At 43.7% G+C, this 14,208-nt stretch overlaps 1 protein-coding gene across 2 annotated transcripts in view; it reads left to right on the top strand.

Annotated features, from left to right (window-relative positions):
- LOC130283894 (ras-related protein Rab-5B-like) overlaps window positions 1–9,086 on the top strand; it is a 39,373-nt gene extending 30,287 nt beyond the window's left edge. For both annotated transcript variants that reach the window (XM_056533591.1, XM_056533590.1), the window contains 3 exons: window positions 1,044–1,166; window positions 3,111–3,204; window positions 7,062–9,086. In XM_056533591.1, the coding sequence (XP_056389566.1) occupies window positions 1,044–1,166; window positions 3,111–3,204; window positions 7,062–7,174 (330 nt within the window). In that variant the 3' untranslated portion in view covers window positions 7,175–9,086. The remainder of the gene's footprint in view (window positions 1–1,043; window positions 1,167–3,110; window positions 3,205–7,061) is intronic.
- The last annotated feature ends 5,122 nt before the right edge of the window (window positions 9,087–14,208 follow it).

The following is a 14,208-nucleotide window of genomic DNA, read 5'->3' as shown; positions in this document are numbered from 1 at the left end:
GTAGCTCTTCCTGGCATAAACCCCGTTTGGTCAGGATGAATGATGGAGTTAATGACCCCATACAGGCGAGTAGCCAATAATCTAGCCAAAATCTTAATATCAACATTCAAAAGGGGAATAGGTCTATAGGAGTCAGGTAGCACTGGGTCCTTTCCAGGTTTAGGAAGCACAACAATGAGCGCTTCCCTCATAGTCTGGGAGGGCATCTGCAACAACTATCGAGTGAAACAGATGAAGTATAGGGGCCAGCCACTCCTCATTCATCCTATGCCAATCACCTATGCAGGGGAATTTCTAAGTGTAATATTCCTGCAGAATTTGGGTCTTAAATTCTACCGTATTAACATAGCCTAATAGTTTGGTTGATGCTTATTCTAACACAGGTTAGGTTTTCCAAATCTGTTACACCCTTCCGGAGATATATAAAAACTTCTAATATGTAAATATGGTTCTAAATATACAGGTATATAGCGTGGGTGATCCCCTTCTAAACGCTGTTAACCTTGTTCTCGTATACTCAAGCTGTCCTGAGATATCTTCCTTGTTGCTAGTATACAAATTTCTAGCTCTGAGCAATGGAGGTGGCTCCTGCGCTTTCAGCAAGCTATTTCCTGCCCTATTTCCCGCTCTTTCTTCCTCCATCATGAATATGCAGATCTTTACTCTCACGTCAGCCGGGTGCAGGGGAGGGAGTAGGACCCAGAAGACTGTAAACAGCTTGCTATAAGCACAGGAGCCGGTCTCCATTGCGAAGAGCTAGAAATTAGCATACTACCAATGAGGAAGATACTTCAGGACTGCATGAATGTATGAGAACAAGGTAAAGTGCATTTAAACCTGCTCTATATACTTGTATATTTAGGTCAGTGCAGGTCATCCTGCCGTCCGTTTACTTTATGGGGTTAACATGAGAACATCATGTTCTAGGTTTATGTCAACAACACTATCTGAATCTCATCAGAACACACAAAACAGAACATTTTACCAGGATAAAAAGGAAACTTACCTCTTTTCTGAAATCTTGTGTTTATTTCCTCCTCTAGGAAACCTTTGATCGGGCAAAAGCATGGGTTAAGGAATTACAGCGGCAAGCGAGTCCAAACATTGTGATTGCATTGGCCGGTAATAAGTCAGACTTGTCAGAGAAGAGGATGGTGGAATTTGAGGTAGGATGCTTGGACAGTTTTACTGAAGTTTGTACAGTGGTCCCTCAAGTTACAATATTAATTGGTTCCAGGACGACCATTGTATGTTGAAACCATTGTATGTTGAGACCATAACTCAATGGAAACCTGGTAATTGGTTCTAAAGGCACCAAAATGTCATCCAAAAATAGGAAAAAGTGAGAATTAAAGAAAAATAAGTAGATTACTAATATAGATAAAGCAAATCCTTACATATAAAAGTAAGAAAGATCCGCTGGGAGCTGTAATCACTGTCTATGTCAGTGTTTCCAAGCAGGGTGCCTTCAGTTGTTGCAAAACTACAACTCCCAGCATGCCCGGACAGCCGAAGGCTGTCCGGGCATGCTGGGAGTTGTAGTTTTGCAACAGCTGTGGGCACCTTGCTTGGGAAACACTGGTCTATGTAGAGGACAGGAGCTTCTTCAGGGTCCTGTACAGTACACAGTGTCCTAAAAAAGTAACATGGAGTCGCCCTCAACTGGTGTCCAAAGGAGCAGGTAACCCTGGTACAGGTAAAGAGTACAGGACATGTAATACCTCCCTGTACTGTAGGGGGCGCTACCAGACATCAGTCAGTGCATACACTTCAGTAATACAGGTGTTTTACCAGTGAATGTCTATTCTGATTGGTCAGTTCTACCAGCCATTGACACATTTCACAGATCTGGACTGTCTGTAGCATTGTATGTTGATTCTGGTTTCAACTTACAATGGTCTTTTCTGGACCATTGTATGTTGAAACTATTGTATGTTGAGGCCATTGTAAGTTGAGGGATCACAGTACCCAAAATGCACCCAATCATGATTTGTCTATGTAATTTGACAATTCCTCCCTAGTGGTGAAAGTTTGTTTTTTACCCCCTGTGTCTCTTAGTTCTGTTTATTTTCAGAATTAAATAATTCGACTAAGATGCATTAAAATGTTACTGCAATGTTAATAAAATGTTACTGCAATGTTAATAAAATGTTACTGCAAAATGGCGGCTCCATAATATACTGTGACATGCCTAGTTTTTTGTTTTTTTTATCTGCAAGCATACATCATGTGAGCATAGAACACTCCAGCAGCAAGGATTTAATAACTCTTGCATTTGCTTTTGTCAAGTGGTTTAAGTGTCCCTGTCAACTCAAGCCTCTAAGACAAGTCTTTTTGAAATGACAGGTACACTTTAAGTGGTGACTGCATACATTAGTCTTATGGACACTGGCCATATGGCATTAGAATTTGTTATGGCTTATCTTCTCCACCTTTGGCTAATTCAGTACCACAATCTCATGGTATTGTACATAATGTCTTCTTCAATGTTTCCCCAAACTGAAGGCTTAAAGGGGTACTCTGGTGCCAGAAAGTCAAACAGGTTTGTAATATACTTTATATTTCAAAATCTTTATCCTTCCTTACTTATCATCTTCTGTATACTACAGAGAAAGTTGTGTGGTTTTTTTCCAGTCTGACCACAGTGCTCTCTGCTGACACCTCTGTCCATGTCAGGAACTGTCCAGAGCAGGAACAAATCCCCATAGCAAACACAGTTCCTGACATGGACAGAGGTGTCAGCAGAGAGCGCTGTGCTTAGACTGAAATGAACTACACAACTTCCTGTGGAGAATACAGCAGCTAAGTACTGGAAAGCTTGAGCATTTTAAATAGAAATAATTTACAAATCTGTATAACTTTTTGACACCTGATGATTCGAAAATATTTTTTTCCACCATAGTACAAAAAGGGCACAAAATTCCCTTTTAGAAATACAAAAGTGGTTTGACCTTTATTCAGTATGTAAATTTTGTTTTAGTAACATAATGTTAATATTATTTATTCCTGTGAATGAACAGTATGCCATCTTGTTGCTGTTTTTAATTTATTTTTATTTTTTTTATATTTCCCACGGAAAAAAAAAAATCCCTGTATTTATGTTTTTGCAGGAAGCTCAGGCGTATGCAGAAGACACAGGACTATTATTCATGGAAACTTCAGCAAAAACTGCAATGAATGTAAACGAGTTGTTTCTCGCTATTGGTATGTTCAATGTGTTTTTTACAAAAAGTTAAAGGTTACCGCATATTTTTACATATTCTATTCTGGTTTCAAATGGCAAACTGAGGTCATTCTGTGTAGGTTATAACAAGTGATAATATGGTGATAATATAAGTAGGGATGCATCGATAGGGACATTTTGGGCTAAAACCGAAAATTTAGGCTATGCTTGGCCAAAAGCAGAAAATGCATTGCCCCACTCATTTATTTTTTTTATATATTTTTTTTTTATATAGTTTTTGTTACATTTTATTACTTTATCTGGGGGATGTGATCAAATGCAGCAATTTTCGTGTTTGGCATTTTTTCTGCATTTACGCCACACACAGTGCAGGATTCAAAACCTAATTTAATAGTTGGGACAATTACGCATGTGGTGATACCAAATGTTTGTTTTTATTTTTTTTTATATGGAAAATGGGAAAAGGAGGGTGATTTTAAACTTTTTAATATGGAAGGGGTTAATTCCTCATACAGATCAATGAAGTTCCATAGAACTCCATTGACTGTGTGTTCTGTGTCCGATCTGTGCTCATTTGGTTAAGCCTGCTTCAGCCAAGCTCAATCCAAATGAAGAGCCACGGACACCATTGAGGCAGAGGTCAGCCCTCCGGCCACCTCAACAGTGGATCGCGCTGCGCGTGGGGGGGGGGGCGGATCGATCCACCACACTGGACCAGCAGGGAGCATTTACATGTCCCTTTAGACGCCGCTGTCCACTTCGGCGTGTCGGCTATTAGTGGCGGCACCCCGCTACAAGAATTAGCTGCCGGGTATGGTCGATGACGGACATCAGAGCAATCTCCGATGTTCGTGATTACAGGCAGATGTCAGCTGCTGATAGCAGCAAGCATCTCCCATTTATGACGCGGATCCGACCCGCGGGCTAGTGTCATGTCCTCACCCGACCCATGACGTACATGTATGTAGGGATAAGCCACCCACTCCCCTTCACAACCACCCAACTAAAATATACATCAGTGGTCATGTAGGGGTGGCCACACCGGGTGCCAGCTGCTATCTGCAGCAGACAACAATGCTAATAACCAGCATCAGCGATCATGCCAATGCCGGTCATTTGATACCTAAAATGCCGCAATTTATAGTGATCATGGCATTTAGAGGTCTGTCTGCAATGCAGTGGCTTGCAATGCAGTGGTTTGCAATGCTTATTGGTTAACATGGCAGCCTGAGGCTTTCTGAGCCAGACTGTACTAGTAAAGTGCTAGTTGCAATAACATGCATTGCGTTGTATAAGTAATCACACAGTTGCTCATTTTTGGTCACATCACATGAATAAAAAGACACATCTAGTCCTATCTAAAAAGTCCTATGTACTAGAGAATGGTGACAATAAAAACTATATATCATGGCATGAAGAATGACTGACTGAATATACATTTTTGGTAAAATGAAAGTTTTAAATACAAAGTACACTTAGTCCTGATGGCTGCGGTGATGGGAAAAATAAGGTCATGTTCACACAGTGAAAAATATGCGGAATGTCTTACCATCTAATTTTTGGTGGCTAGTATATAAACAAGAGCCCAATCCACATATTCAGCAGTTGTAAACAGAATATACTCCCCCTGTAGACATGGGGGACATTTATAAAAGCTTGCTTATATGTTTTAGTGTCATTTTGCTTAATGTTTTGCTTACGTGCAACAAGTTTATTAATAAATCACACGGCCTTTTTAAATTTTGTCATATGTGAGTAAATCATATTTTTTTTTCTCTATTCTGTTTTCCTTTTTGGCTCCTGTAAGCAAAATCTGTAAGCCAGGGTTGAGCTGGAGTAAATATATGGCATTTTTTGATGGTGTGCGACTTTTTGCGACAGTCGCACATTATAAATCTCTGACCACTGCAAGTCATTTTTGAAAATTTGCTTACATAAGCCAAACTGAATTTTCTTGCTCTTCTCCCTCAGCCAGTCAAAAGTCGCACAGAAAAGTGCGTAGTCGCACGTGAGACATTTGAGTGACCAATATAAGCAAAAAAAAAATAATCTATATGCTTTTTTATAAATGTAGAGTTCTCATTTAAACTTATAAGACCACCATGTGGTTGGAAAAATATTGTCACCTATGTGCATATCTCTGCCTGCGGTGTAGATGTCTTGTTACTTTATTCCGCAGGCCTTTACAATTACAGCAATGTCAAAGTTAGGGCGGGTTTACACAGTTGTTTTGTCTCCATTTCACTGTTTCCATTACAGTATGACTAATTTTGCTGTATGCAAAAGCTTAAGCAACTATGCTATTTTGTACGCCAAAATAATGTTGTTGTTTTTTTTGTTTTTTTTATAATATAAGTCAATGGGAATACAGCAACATCCGTGAACATATACGTTTTATTGCTGTTGCACAATTAACACCTTAACCCCTTAAAGGGTTAGTCCAGTGGTGAAAAACTTATCCCCTATCCAAAGGATAGGGGATAAGTTTGAGATTGCGGGGGGTCCGACCACTGGGGCCCCCTGCGCTCTCTCTGTACGGGGGCCAGGCTCTCCGGCCAGATAGCGGGTCTCGACCTCCGCACGAAGCGGCGGGCGACACGCCCCCTCAATACATCTCTATGGCAGAGCCGGAGATTGCCGAAGGCAGCGCTTCGGCTCTGCCATAGAGTTGTATTGAGGGGGCGTGTCGGCCGCCGCTTGGTGCGGAGGTCGACACGCCCCCTTCCCACGGGCTGTCGGGGTCCCGTACAGGAGATCGCAGGGGGCCCCAGCGGCCGGACCCCCCGCGATCTCAAACTTATCCCCTATCCTTAGGATAGGAGATAAGTTGTTCACCACTGGACTACTCCTTTAAGGACACAGGCCATTTTTGCATTTTCATTTTTCCCTCCTAGCCTTCTAAAAATCATAACTATTTTATATTTTCATCCACAGACTAGTATGAAATTAGTAGTAAATTTTTTTTTAACTCTGTATGTCCCCATAGGGGACTATTTATAGCAATCATTTGATTGCTATTACTGTTCATTGCTATGGATAGGGCATAACACTGATCAGTATTATCGGCGATCTTCTGCTCCGATCTGCTCGATCTCAGACCAGAGCAGAAGACCCCTGGAGATGGACAGAGGTAGGTGAGGGGACCACCGTCCGCCATTATGGAAGATCGGATCCTCTCGGCACGTTTCGGGCGATCGGATCATCCATTTTACTGACCGCATTGCCGAAGATGCCATGATCTGTATTGATCACGGCATCTGATGGGTTAATGGCGGACATCAGCGCGATCGCTCAGCAGAGAGCAGCAGCGGTGACATCACTAAGCTCCGCCTGTTCCTCAAGCCGGGTGCCCAGAGCTGGAGCTAACGGACAAGATTACTGGAGAGCCCCGGCACGGAATGGGACAAGGTAAGTACCGTTGTCATCAGTGTCACCTGCACTACCTGTCAGTACCACAGGTTAGTGCAGGTGACACTGGTGACAGATTTTCTTTTAAATAGAAACTGATTAAAAAGACCATGTTTTAGTATCTGGCTCTTAATGACTTTAAAGGTACGTTCATACATACAGGATGCTGCGCAGATTTAATGTGCAGGATTTGTAACTGCCGATTAGAAGCTGTGCTCATGTGCTCAGTCATTTAGTTTACATTGAAATCTGCAGCAGGAAATCCTGTGCATCAAATCTGCGTACGTGTGAACGTACCCTAAATTATCTCCTGCTAACATCATTGTGCCAGGTGCGACAGTACACATTAAGAGTTTGTGGAGTATATATTGGTCATGGCTGTTTCTATATACATATATACAGAATTTATAGCAATCAAAGGGGAAAATCCACCTACTTTCCTAAATAATTTTATTTTCCTTTTATACAGCAAAGAAAATGCCTAAGTCAGATGCTCAAAACCCAACTCATGCTGCCCGCAACAGAGGTGTGAATCTCCAGGGATCAGAACAGCAGGCAAGAAGTGGGTGCTGCGGCAATTGATCCAGAAAAAAACAAGAACAAGCCTCTTCAGTATGCATTTTTTACGCAGATTATTGTGAATACAGTCTAGGAAGCTGCCTCTGTTTCTCGACAGCGGGTGGGAGTTATTTTTTTTTTCTTTTTATCATAGTGTTAAAAGTAAGAAATCACTAAACTGTAAAAAAAAACTAAAATCCACTCCATTCTCGAAGCGCAAAACTAAGTAAAGTCACTTCCCACGGTGGACCATTGACAGTATGATGTGTTCTATGCTTTTCTTTAAGCATGTCCATTCGACTGTTAATAACCTGCTGTCACAATCTTAAGTCTTTAGAGTACACCGATCTCTTTAGCTCCAGCTCTGTTGCCTGCATCAAGAATACATGTCTGAAGCAATATTCTACAAGCACTTAAGGAAATCATCTGCGATCTGCATGTAGCTGAACCTGGACAGTTATGAGGCTGATTGACTATTCAGCACTATTGAGGTTCCTAAGCAGCTAATGACATGTACAGTTTTACAAAGAAAACCCCTTGAAGCTGTGTGTATGGCTGGCCTCTGCCGACTAGGAGACTTACTGCATCTCAGCACTTCTTGTCCCAATATGGCTGTTCTGTTACTTTGATGTGATTGGCCTCCCCTCCTTTGCAGAAGAACAAAACACACTGGACCTCTTGCACTTTACCTTCCCATCCATTTATATTTATCTTGAAAACCCAGATTTTTCAGCTCCCTCACCCTTCCCTGCAACATGAGTGTAATCTCTCATTGTAAGAAGAATAAGTGATAGAACATGCTCTGAACACTTTTGTATTTGCACCTTCAGATAATGTTTTACTTGAATCCTAAAATATTGATTTTTAATGTAACATTAAAGCAAAGCGAATCAGAAGTGTTTTTTCCATTGTGACTTGCTTATCACAGTACGTAGCCCATATTAGGCAAGGTTTTCACACAGGCTTTTTTTTTTTTTCTGGCATTTTTGCAGAACTGCAACTGCAATTTTTAAGCCGGAGCCAGAAGTGGATCCAGTAGGAAGGAGAAGTGTAAGTCCTTCCTTTATATGTCCTATTCCTTTTGAATACATTTCTGGCTTTGGCTCAAACTGCAGTTTTCCAAAAACTGCCAGAAAATACCTGTGTGGAAACCTAGCCTTAAAGAGGTACTCCGGCCCCAAGACATCTTATCCCCTATCCTTTGGATAGGGGATAAGATGTCTTAGGGCTGGAGTACTCCTTTAAAGCAGATTTGTCAGCTGAATGTGCTGCCCTCCAGAAGAGCAATGTATTACATCTATAGGTCCATATATGTGAAATGTTGTTCATTATAGGAGCACTGAAATAAGAGGACTCAGTTTTGATCATGCATTATACATTAGGAGACTACTCCCACAGCTCTTACTTTTTGTCTGTTCTCAACAGTCAGTGACTGACAAGCTGGTGAGAGCAGCACTCTCCTCGTGGATTCAGCATACTGATAACTCTGAGTCCTTTTGTATTTTTTTTTTTTTATGTTTCTCTTAGCCTAACATCACTGAATTTGTGTGCCCTTTTGGCTACTAGTATGGACCTGTAGCTGTCATATATTAAAGAGATAGTCCGGGGAACTAAATATATCCTATCCACAGGCTCCCATCCTCGGAGACCAGCAGGAGCGACAGCCCTCTCCGCCAATCACCAGGCTGAGCCGACTGAATGGGCTGTTGCTCCTGCAAATCTCGGAACGGGTGAGTAGTTGGCCCCTACAGGATTTTGTGCAGGGGCCCGGCGGTTGGGCCCCCTGCGATCAGACAATTCCCTGAAGTTTAGTTTCCTGGAGTATCCCTTCAAGCTGACTGTCCTGATTCAACTGCTGTATGTGTGAGTGTTTCTGGAGGTTTCTGCACTGGAGGTGTAAGTTTAAAGAACCGTTAATAAAAGGTGCATTAAAAACTGGTGGTTGTTTTTGATTTTAGCTTAGGTATGCTATTCTAACCCCAATACCGGAGGCTGTACAAACAGATTTTGATGACCTTTTGTTGTCTCTTGATTATCAGGTGCCCTGTTGTCGTTCACTCAAAGTCCCCCATACATATTAGAGAAAAGTTGGCAGATTCCTCAGCTTTCCCTGGGACCAGCTGGCTATTATATGGGGCCCTCCTGACAGATGATATAAGCAGGAATAAGAGGTGTCTGACCCTGGTTTACTCCCCCCTCTCCACTGAAAACACATGCCGTGTGTTGGGGGATTTAAGCATTTAACCTACAGCTGTTTAAGGTGTATCAACATTTATACATAGTGATAATCATCATAGCAGTGGTTGTAATGCTAAGATTACCTTTAAAGGGTTATTCAGCTAAAACCAAAAACTTATCCCTTATCCACAAGACAGGGCCTGGCTCTTCCCAGTAAACCCTCTGGCCTTCACCTTCTGAGACATACTCATCTTGGCAGTGACAGCCAGTGATTGGCTGAGCGGGCCGTCGCCGCTGAAACGAGTGTACGGAAAGGTGGGGGCCAGAGTGTTCAGCAGGGAGAGTCTGGCCCCGTTCTGGAGATAAGGGATATGTTTTTAATAGCTAGATAACCCCTTTTAAGGATATGTTCACACTTTGAGTATCACTGCCATTCACTTCAACGGGTCTGCAGTAAATCTGCAGATTTTGTCTACCCATAAAGTGAATGGTAGTTATCAATGTAAGATACATTTAGGGTATATTCAATTGGGGTAAGAAATACCCTTTTTTAAAGCATGAAGATGAGCTATGCGAGGTTTTCTATGAACCAAGATGAACTTTATTTATCTTTTTACAAAACACTGTAAAAAGAGAAATAGAGTTCATCTTGGTTCACAGGAAACCTATTGCGTAGCTGATCTACATACTTTAAAAAGGCATGCAAGGTTTACGTATTGTAGGAAATTTATCATATACATCTTAGGCTTGGAACACACTGCATTTTAGGATTCCTTCAGGTATCATCAGATGCCGACTTATACCTCTATGTGCTCCATCACAGCCCAGCAAGAGTGGTCATGGCTTCCACAACAGCTCATGTAGGAGGAACCGACGCATTGCATGTGAAAACCCAGTACAGTGACTCCCCTGACCTACGATGGCCCCGACATATGATAATTTCAACATGCGATGGCCTCTCAGAGGCCATCGCATGTTGAAGGCATCATCAACATACAATGCTTTTGTATGTCGGGGCCATCGCATAAAAGGCTATCCGGCAGCGCAGACTGCTTCAGTTAGTTTACGGTGTCCCATGTTCTCCGGTGATGGTCTCTTACCTGTCCTCGGGGCTCCGGAACATCCTCTTCGGGCTCCTCTGCATCGCCGGCGCTCTCCTTCATCGTCATCACGTCACCGCGCACGCCGTCCCGTCATCCAATAGGAGCGGCGTGCATAGTGACGTGATGGCGGCGACAGAGAGCGAGGATCCCGGGGAAGCAGAGACGTCCAGAGCGTCGGGGACACCCCGGGGATGCGGTGACAGCGATGGAGGGCGACATCCAGGGCAACAGTGACAGTCCGGAGCCGTGGGGACAGGTGAGTATTACTTCCTATTCTTTCCATTGCACTGATCCCTCAGCATACAATGGTTTCAACAACCGATGGTTCATTTGGAACGGATTACCATCGTATGTTGAGGGACCACTGTATACTGAGGCAATAATACCAGTATAGAAGGAAACATTATCACCCTACATATTACCATCATACTGTTACTAACCAAATCCTGTATACTATGACCAATGTCACCAATAATGCCATATAATACAAGGTAGAAATGAGCGAAGTTACAGTGATTCGATTCATCATGAACTTCTACAACTGTATCCACCTTTTCCAGCCCACGGAGCACCTGAAAGCTGAACTAATTTATGCAGGATAAAGTCAGCAACTGCCGAGCCAAGAAGTTTGTGACGAATCGAATCACTGTAACTTCGCTCATCTCTATTACAAGGGACAAATAATACTGCCAGACCATGACCACTACCGCCACAGAATGACTAATACCCTCACACTATTACTGAAAAAAATCCACTACAGTGGGGAAAAGTATTTAGTCAGCCACCAGTTTAGCAAATTCTTCCACTTAAAAAGATGAGAGGCCTGTAGTTTTCATCATAGGTATTCTTCAACTATCAGAGACATAAGGAGAAAAAAAAGCCATAAAATCACTGTCTGATTTTTTAAGAATTTATTTGCAAATTATGGTAGAAAATAAGTATTTGGTCACCTACGAACAAGCAAGATTTCTGGCTCTCACAGACCTGCAACTTCTTCTTTAAGAGTCTCCTCTGTCCTCCACTCGTTACCTGTAATAATGGCACCTGTTTGAACTTATCTGTATAAAAGACACCTGTACACAACCTCAAACAGTCACACTCCAAACTCCACTCCAAAGAACTGTCGAAGGACACCAGAAACAAAATTGTAGACCTGCACCAAGCTGGGAAGACTGAATCTGCAATAGGCAAACAGCTTGGTGTGAAGAGATCAACTGTGGGAGCAATTATTAGAAAATGGAAGACATACAAGACCACTGATACTTCCGGTTCCGGCGCGCGTATGAGCGGTCGCACTTAGGAGAGCTCCGCGCCCGCCACCGCTATCAACTCTCCCTCACCGCTTCCATATAGCAGACACCGAGGGCAAAACTTGCGCCCCGGTGTCAGAATATATCAGCAGCACATGGAGAAGTTTCTCCGCCGGAGCGGAGACCCGGGACCTGACCCCCCAGCCTCCGGAGGCTCACAGCACATGGCGACCCTGAAAATGGCGGCGAGTCCTGAACAAGGCCAGAACTTACCACAAACTCAGGTCAGCGGGCAGACTGAGGGGCCGGTAGATATGGAGGAGCAGGCGTCCTTACCTGAACAGAGGGGAGCGGAGGGGGTCCCGTACACCGACATGGTTGCGGTTGTCGCCCGCATTCTCCTGCCGGAGATCAGAGCCTCAGTGGAGGCGGCCATATCCAGCACCATGCAACAGTTGCAGAAGGAGGTCACAGCACATGCCTCACAGCTCACAGAGCTTGAGCAGAGAGTGAGCCGCTTGGAGGACGAGGTCGGTGCCAGTAATGCATCAGTAAGATCACTTACCAGATCTAATATTGCCCTTAAAGAGAAAGTTGAGGACTTAGAAAATCGCTCCAGGAGGAGCAACCTGCGGATTGTGGGACTACCTGAATCCATTATGCCCAATCAGTTGTCTCAACTCTGTGCCAGGGAACTACCAGAAGCTCTTGGGCTGCCGGGGCCCTGTATTGTTGAAAGGGCTCACAGAATTGGCCCTCCGCTGCATTTGTCTGGGCAGTCCCCTATGGAGGAATCGAAACCCCGCCAAGTCATTGTCAAATACCTTAATTATGCCGACAAAGAGGTGATTCTCCGTACCTTCAAGAAAGCGCAGTCTCCATTGCTGATCAGGGGTATCAAGGTACTCTTATTCGGGGACTATTCCATGGAGGTGGCGAAGCGGCGTAAAGCCTTTTCTGGGGTTTGCTCGTCCCTGGTACAACAACAAGTTCGTTTTATTCTCCAGTATCCTGCGAAACTTAAGATATTTTTCCCCAATGGAAACTCGGAGACTTTCTCTTCGCCAGAAGCTGTTGCTGCGAAGCTGGCATCCCTAAAGCTGCAAGACGGCAGTCCACGCACCCAACAGAAGAGGCGCAGGACGAACAAGGAAAACAGTGTTCCTGATCCACTGACCTGATCTCCTTCATCGTTCTTTCATTTTGCTAAAAGTTTTTTTTCCTCAGTGATGTACCATTGCATGGCTAGCTACTTAATGGTACATCAGGTTTATATTTTTATGGCTCTTGAAAGGAGAGACTGGCCCAGAAGGGAGTTAGTGGGGTCATGGGACTCTTTCTGTTCCAGTTCAACCTGTGGACGCTGGGAGTTATTATTCCACTTCTGTTTCACATATATACTGCCGTTATATGTTATTCATGTTGGGATAGGCCTCATATTCGCATCAAGGTTCTATTGTGTATATAGCGCTACTTAACATTTTGCAGTAGTCACTTTCATTATTGCAACCAGGAATGTTATACTATTATCTAACTGAATGCATCTCTAATGTATACAGTTGTCATGTTCTGATATGAGATACCCCTGTTCGGGTTTATGTAAGTGCCAGGTGGGGACCTGCTATCCCATATATCACCAAGGCGATTATATGTTTTCTTTTGCTCAGTTGGGTTAGTTGGTCTGTGGGGGGGGGGGGGGGAGGGTACGGGTTCTATTACACCTGCATAAGATGGTAGCGGGGGTGGGGAGGGAGAAGCGGGGAACTTCAGGTTCGGGAGCGGCTGTGGGATAGGGAGGGTTAGTGCGCCTCCATTGATACGCGGAAGAAGTGAAGTCCAGAGAGGGGTGGTAGCACTATGAGGAGGGCGGTGGGATTTGAGTGTACTATTGCGTTGTTACATAAATTTCTACTAGTTTTGTTTTATGTTTGTTTTCCGTCTGTTCGTCCCCTTGTGTCTCGTCTGCTGTGCTTTTCTTCTATCTTTCTCTCTCTGCTTCCACTGCTAGTCTCTCTCTCGGCCTCTGGGCGTCTCTGCCCCGCCCGCTCCGCACGGTCAATATCTGATACCATATCACATGACAAATTGTACCCAGTATGAAATTGGTGTCCTGGAATGTAAAGGGACTTAGGTCCCCAGCGAAGCGCCGGATGATCCTGAAGCATCTTAAGAAGCTGGATGTTGATATAGCATTACTACAGGAAACGCATCTAGCTGAGAATGATTTCATCCGCATGAGACAAATGTGGGTGGGCGAGGTTATGGGGTCTCCCGCTGATAATGGGAAAGCCGGGGTCTTACTGCTTATCCATAAGAGGTTGCAGCATAGTACACAGTCACAGGAGGCGGACGAACAGGGACGTCTTCTTAGAGTTGTGATAGACACGCCTGCTGGTGTTCTGACTATTTACAATGTATATGGTCCTAATGCTTCTAATACGTCTTTCTTTTCCTCCCTTGAATCGCAACTGTTGCAGGATGACTCTCCCAACATCTTGGTTGGTGGGGATTTGAACACGGTGGTGTC

Source organism: Hyla sarda, chromosome 8, assembly GCF_029499605.1.
Source record: "Hyla sarda isolate aHylSar1 chromosome 8, aHylSar1.hap1, whole genome shotgun sequence".
In the NCBI taxonomy this organism is placed as follows: Eukaryota; Metazoa; Chordata; class Amphibia; order Anura; family Hylidae; genus Hyla; species Hyla sarda.
Note: the sequence above shows the minus strand (reverse complement) of the source record. Positions and strands in the feature narration are given on the sequence as shown.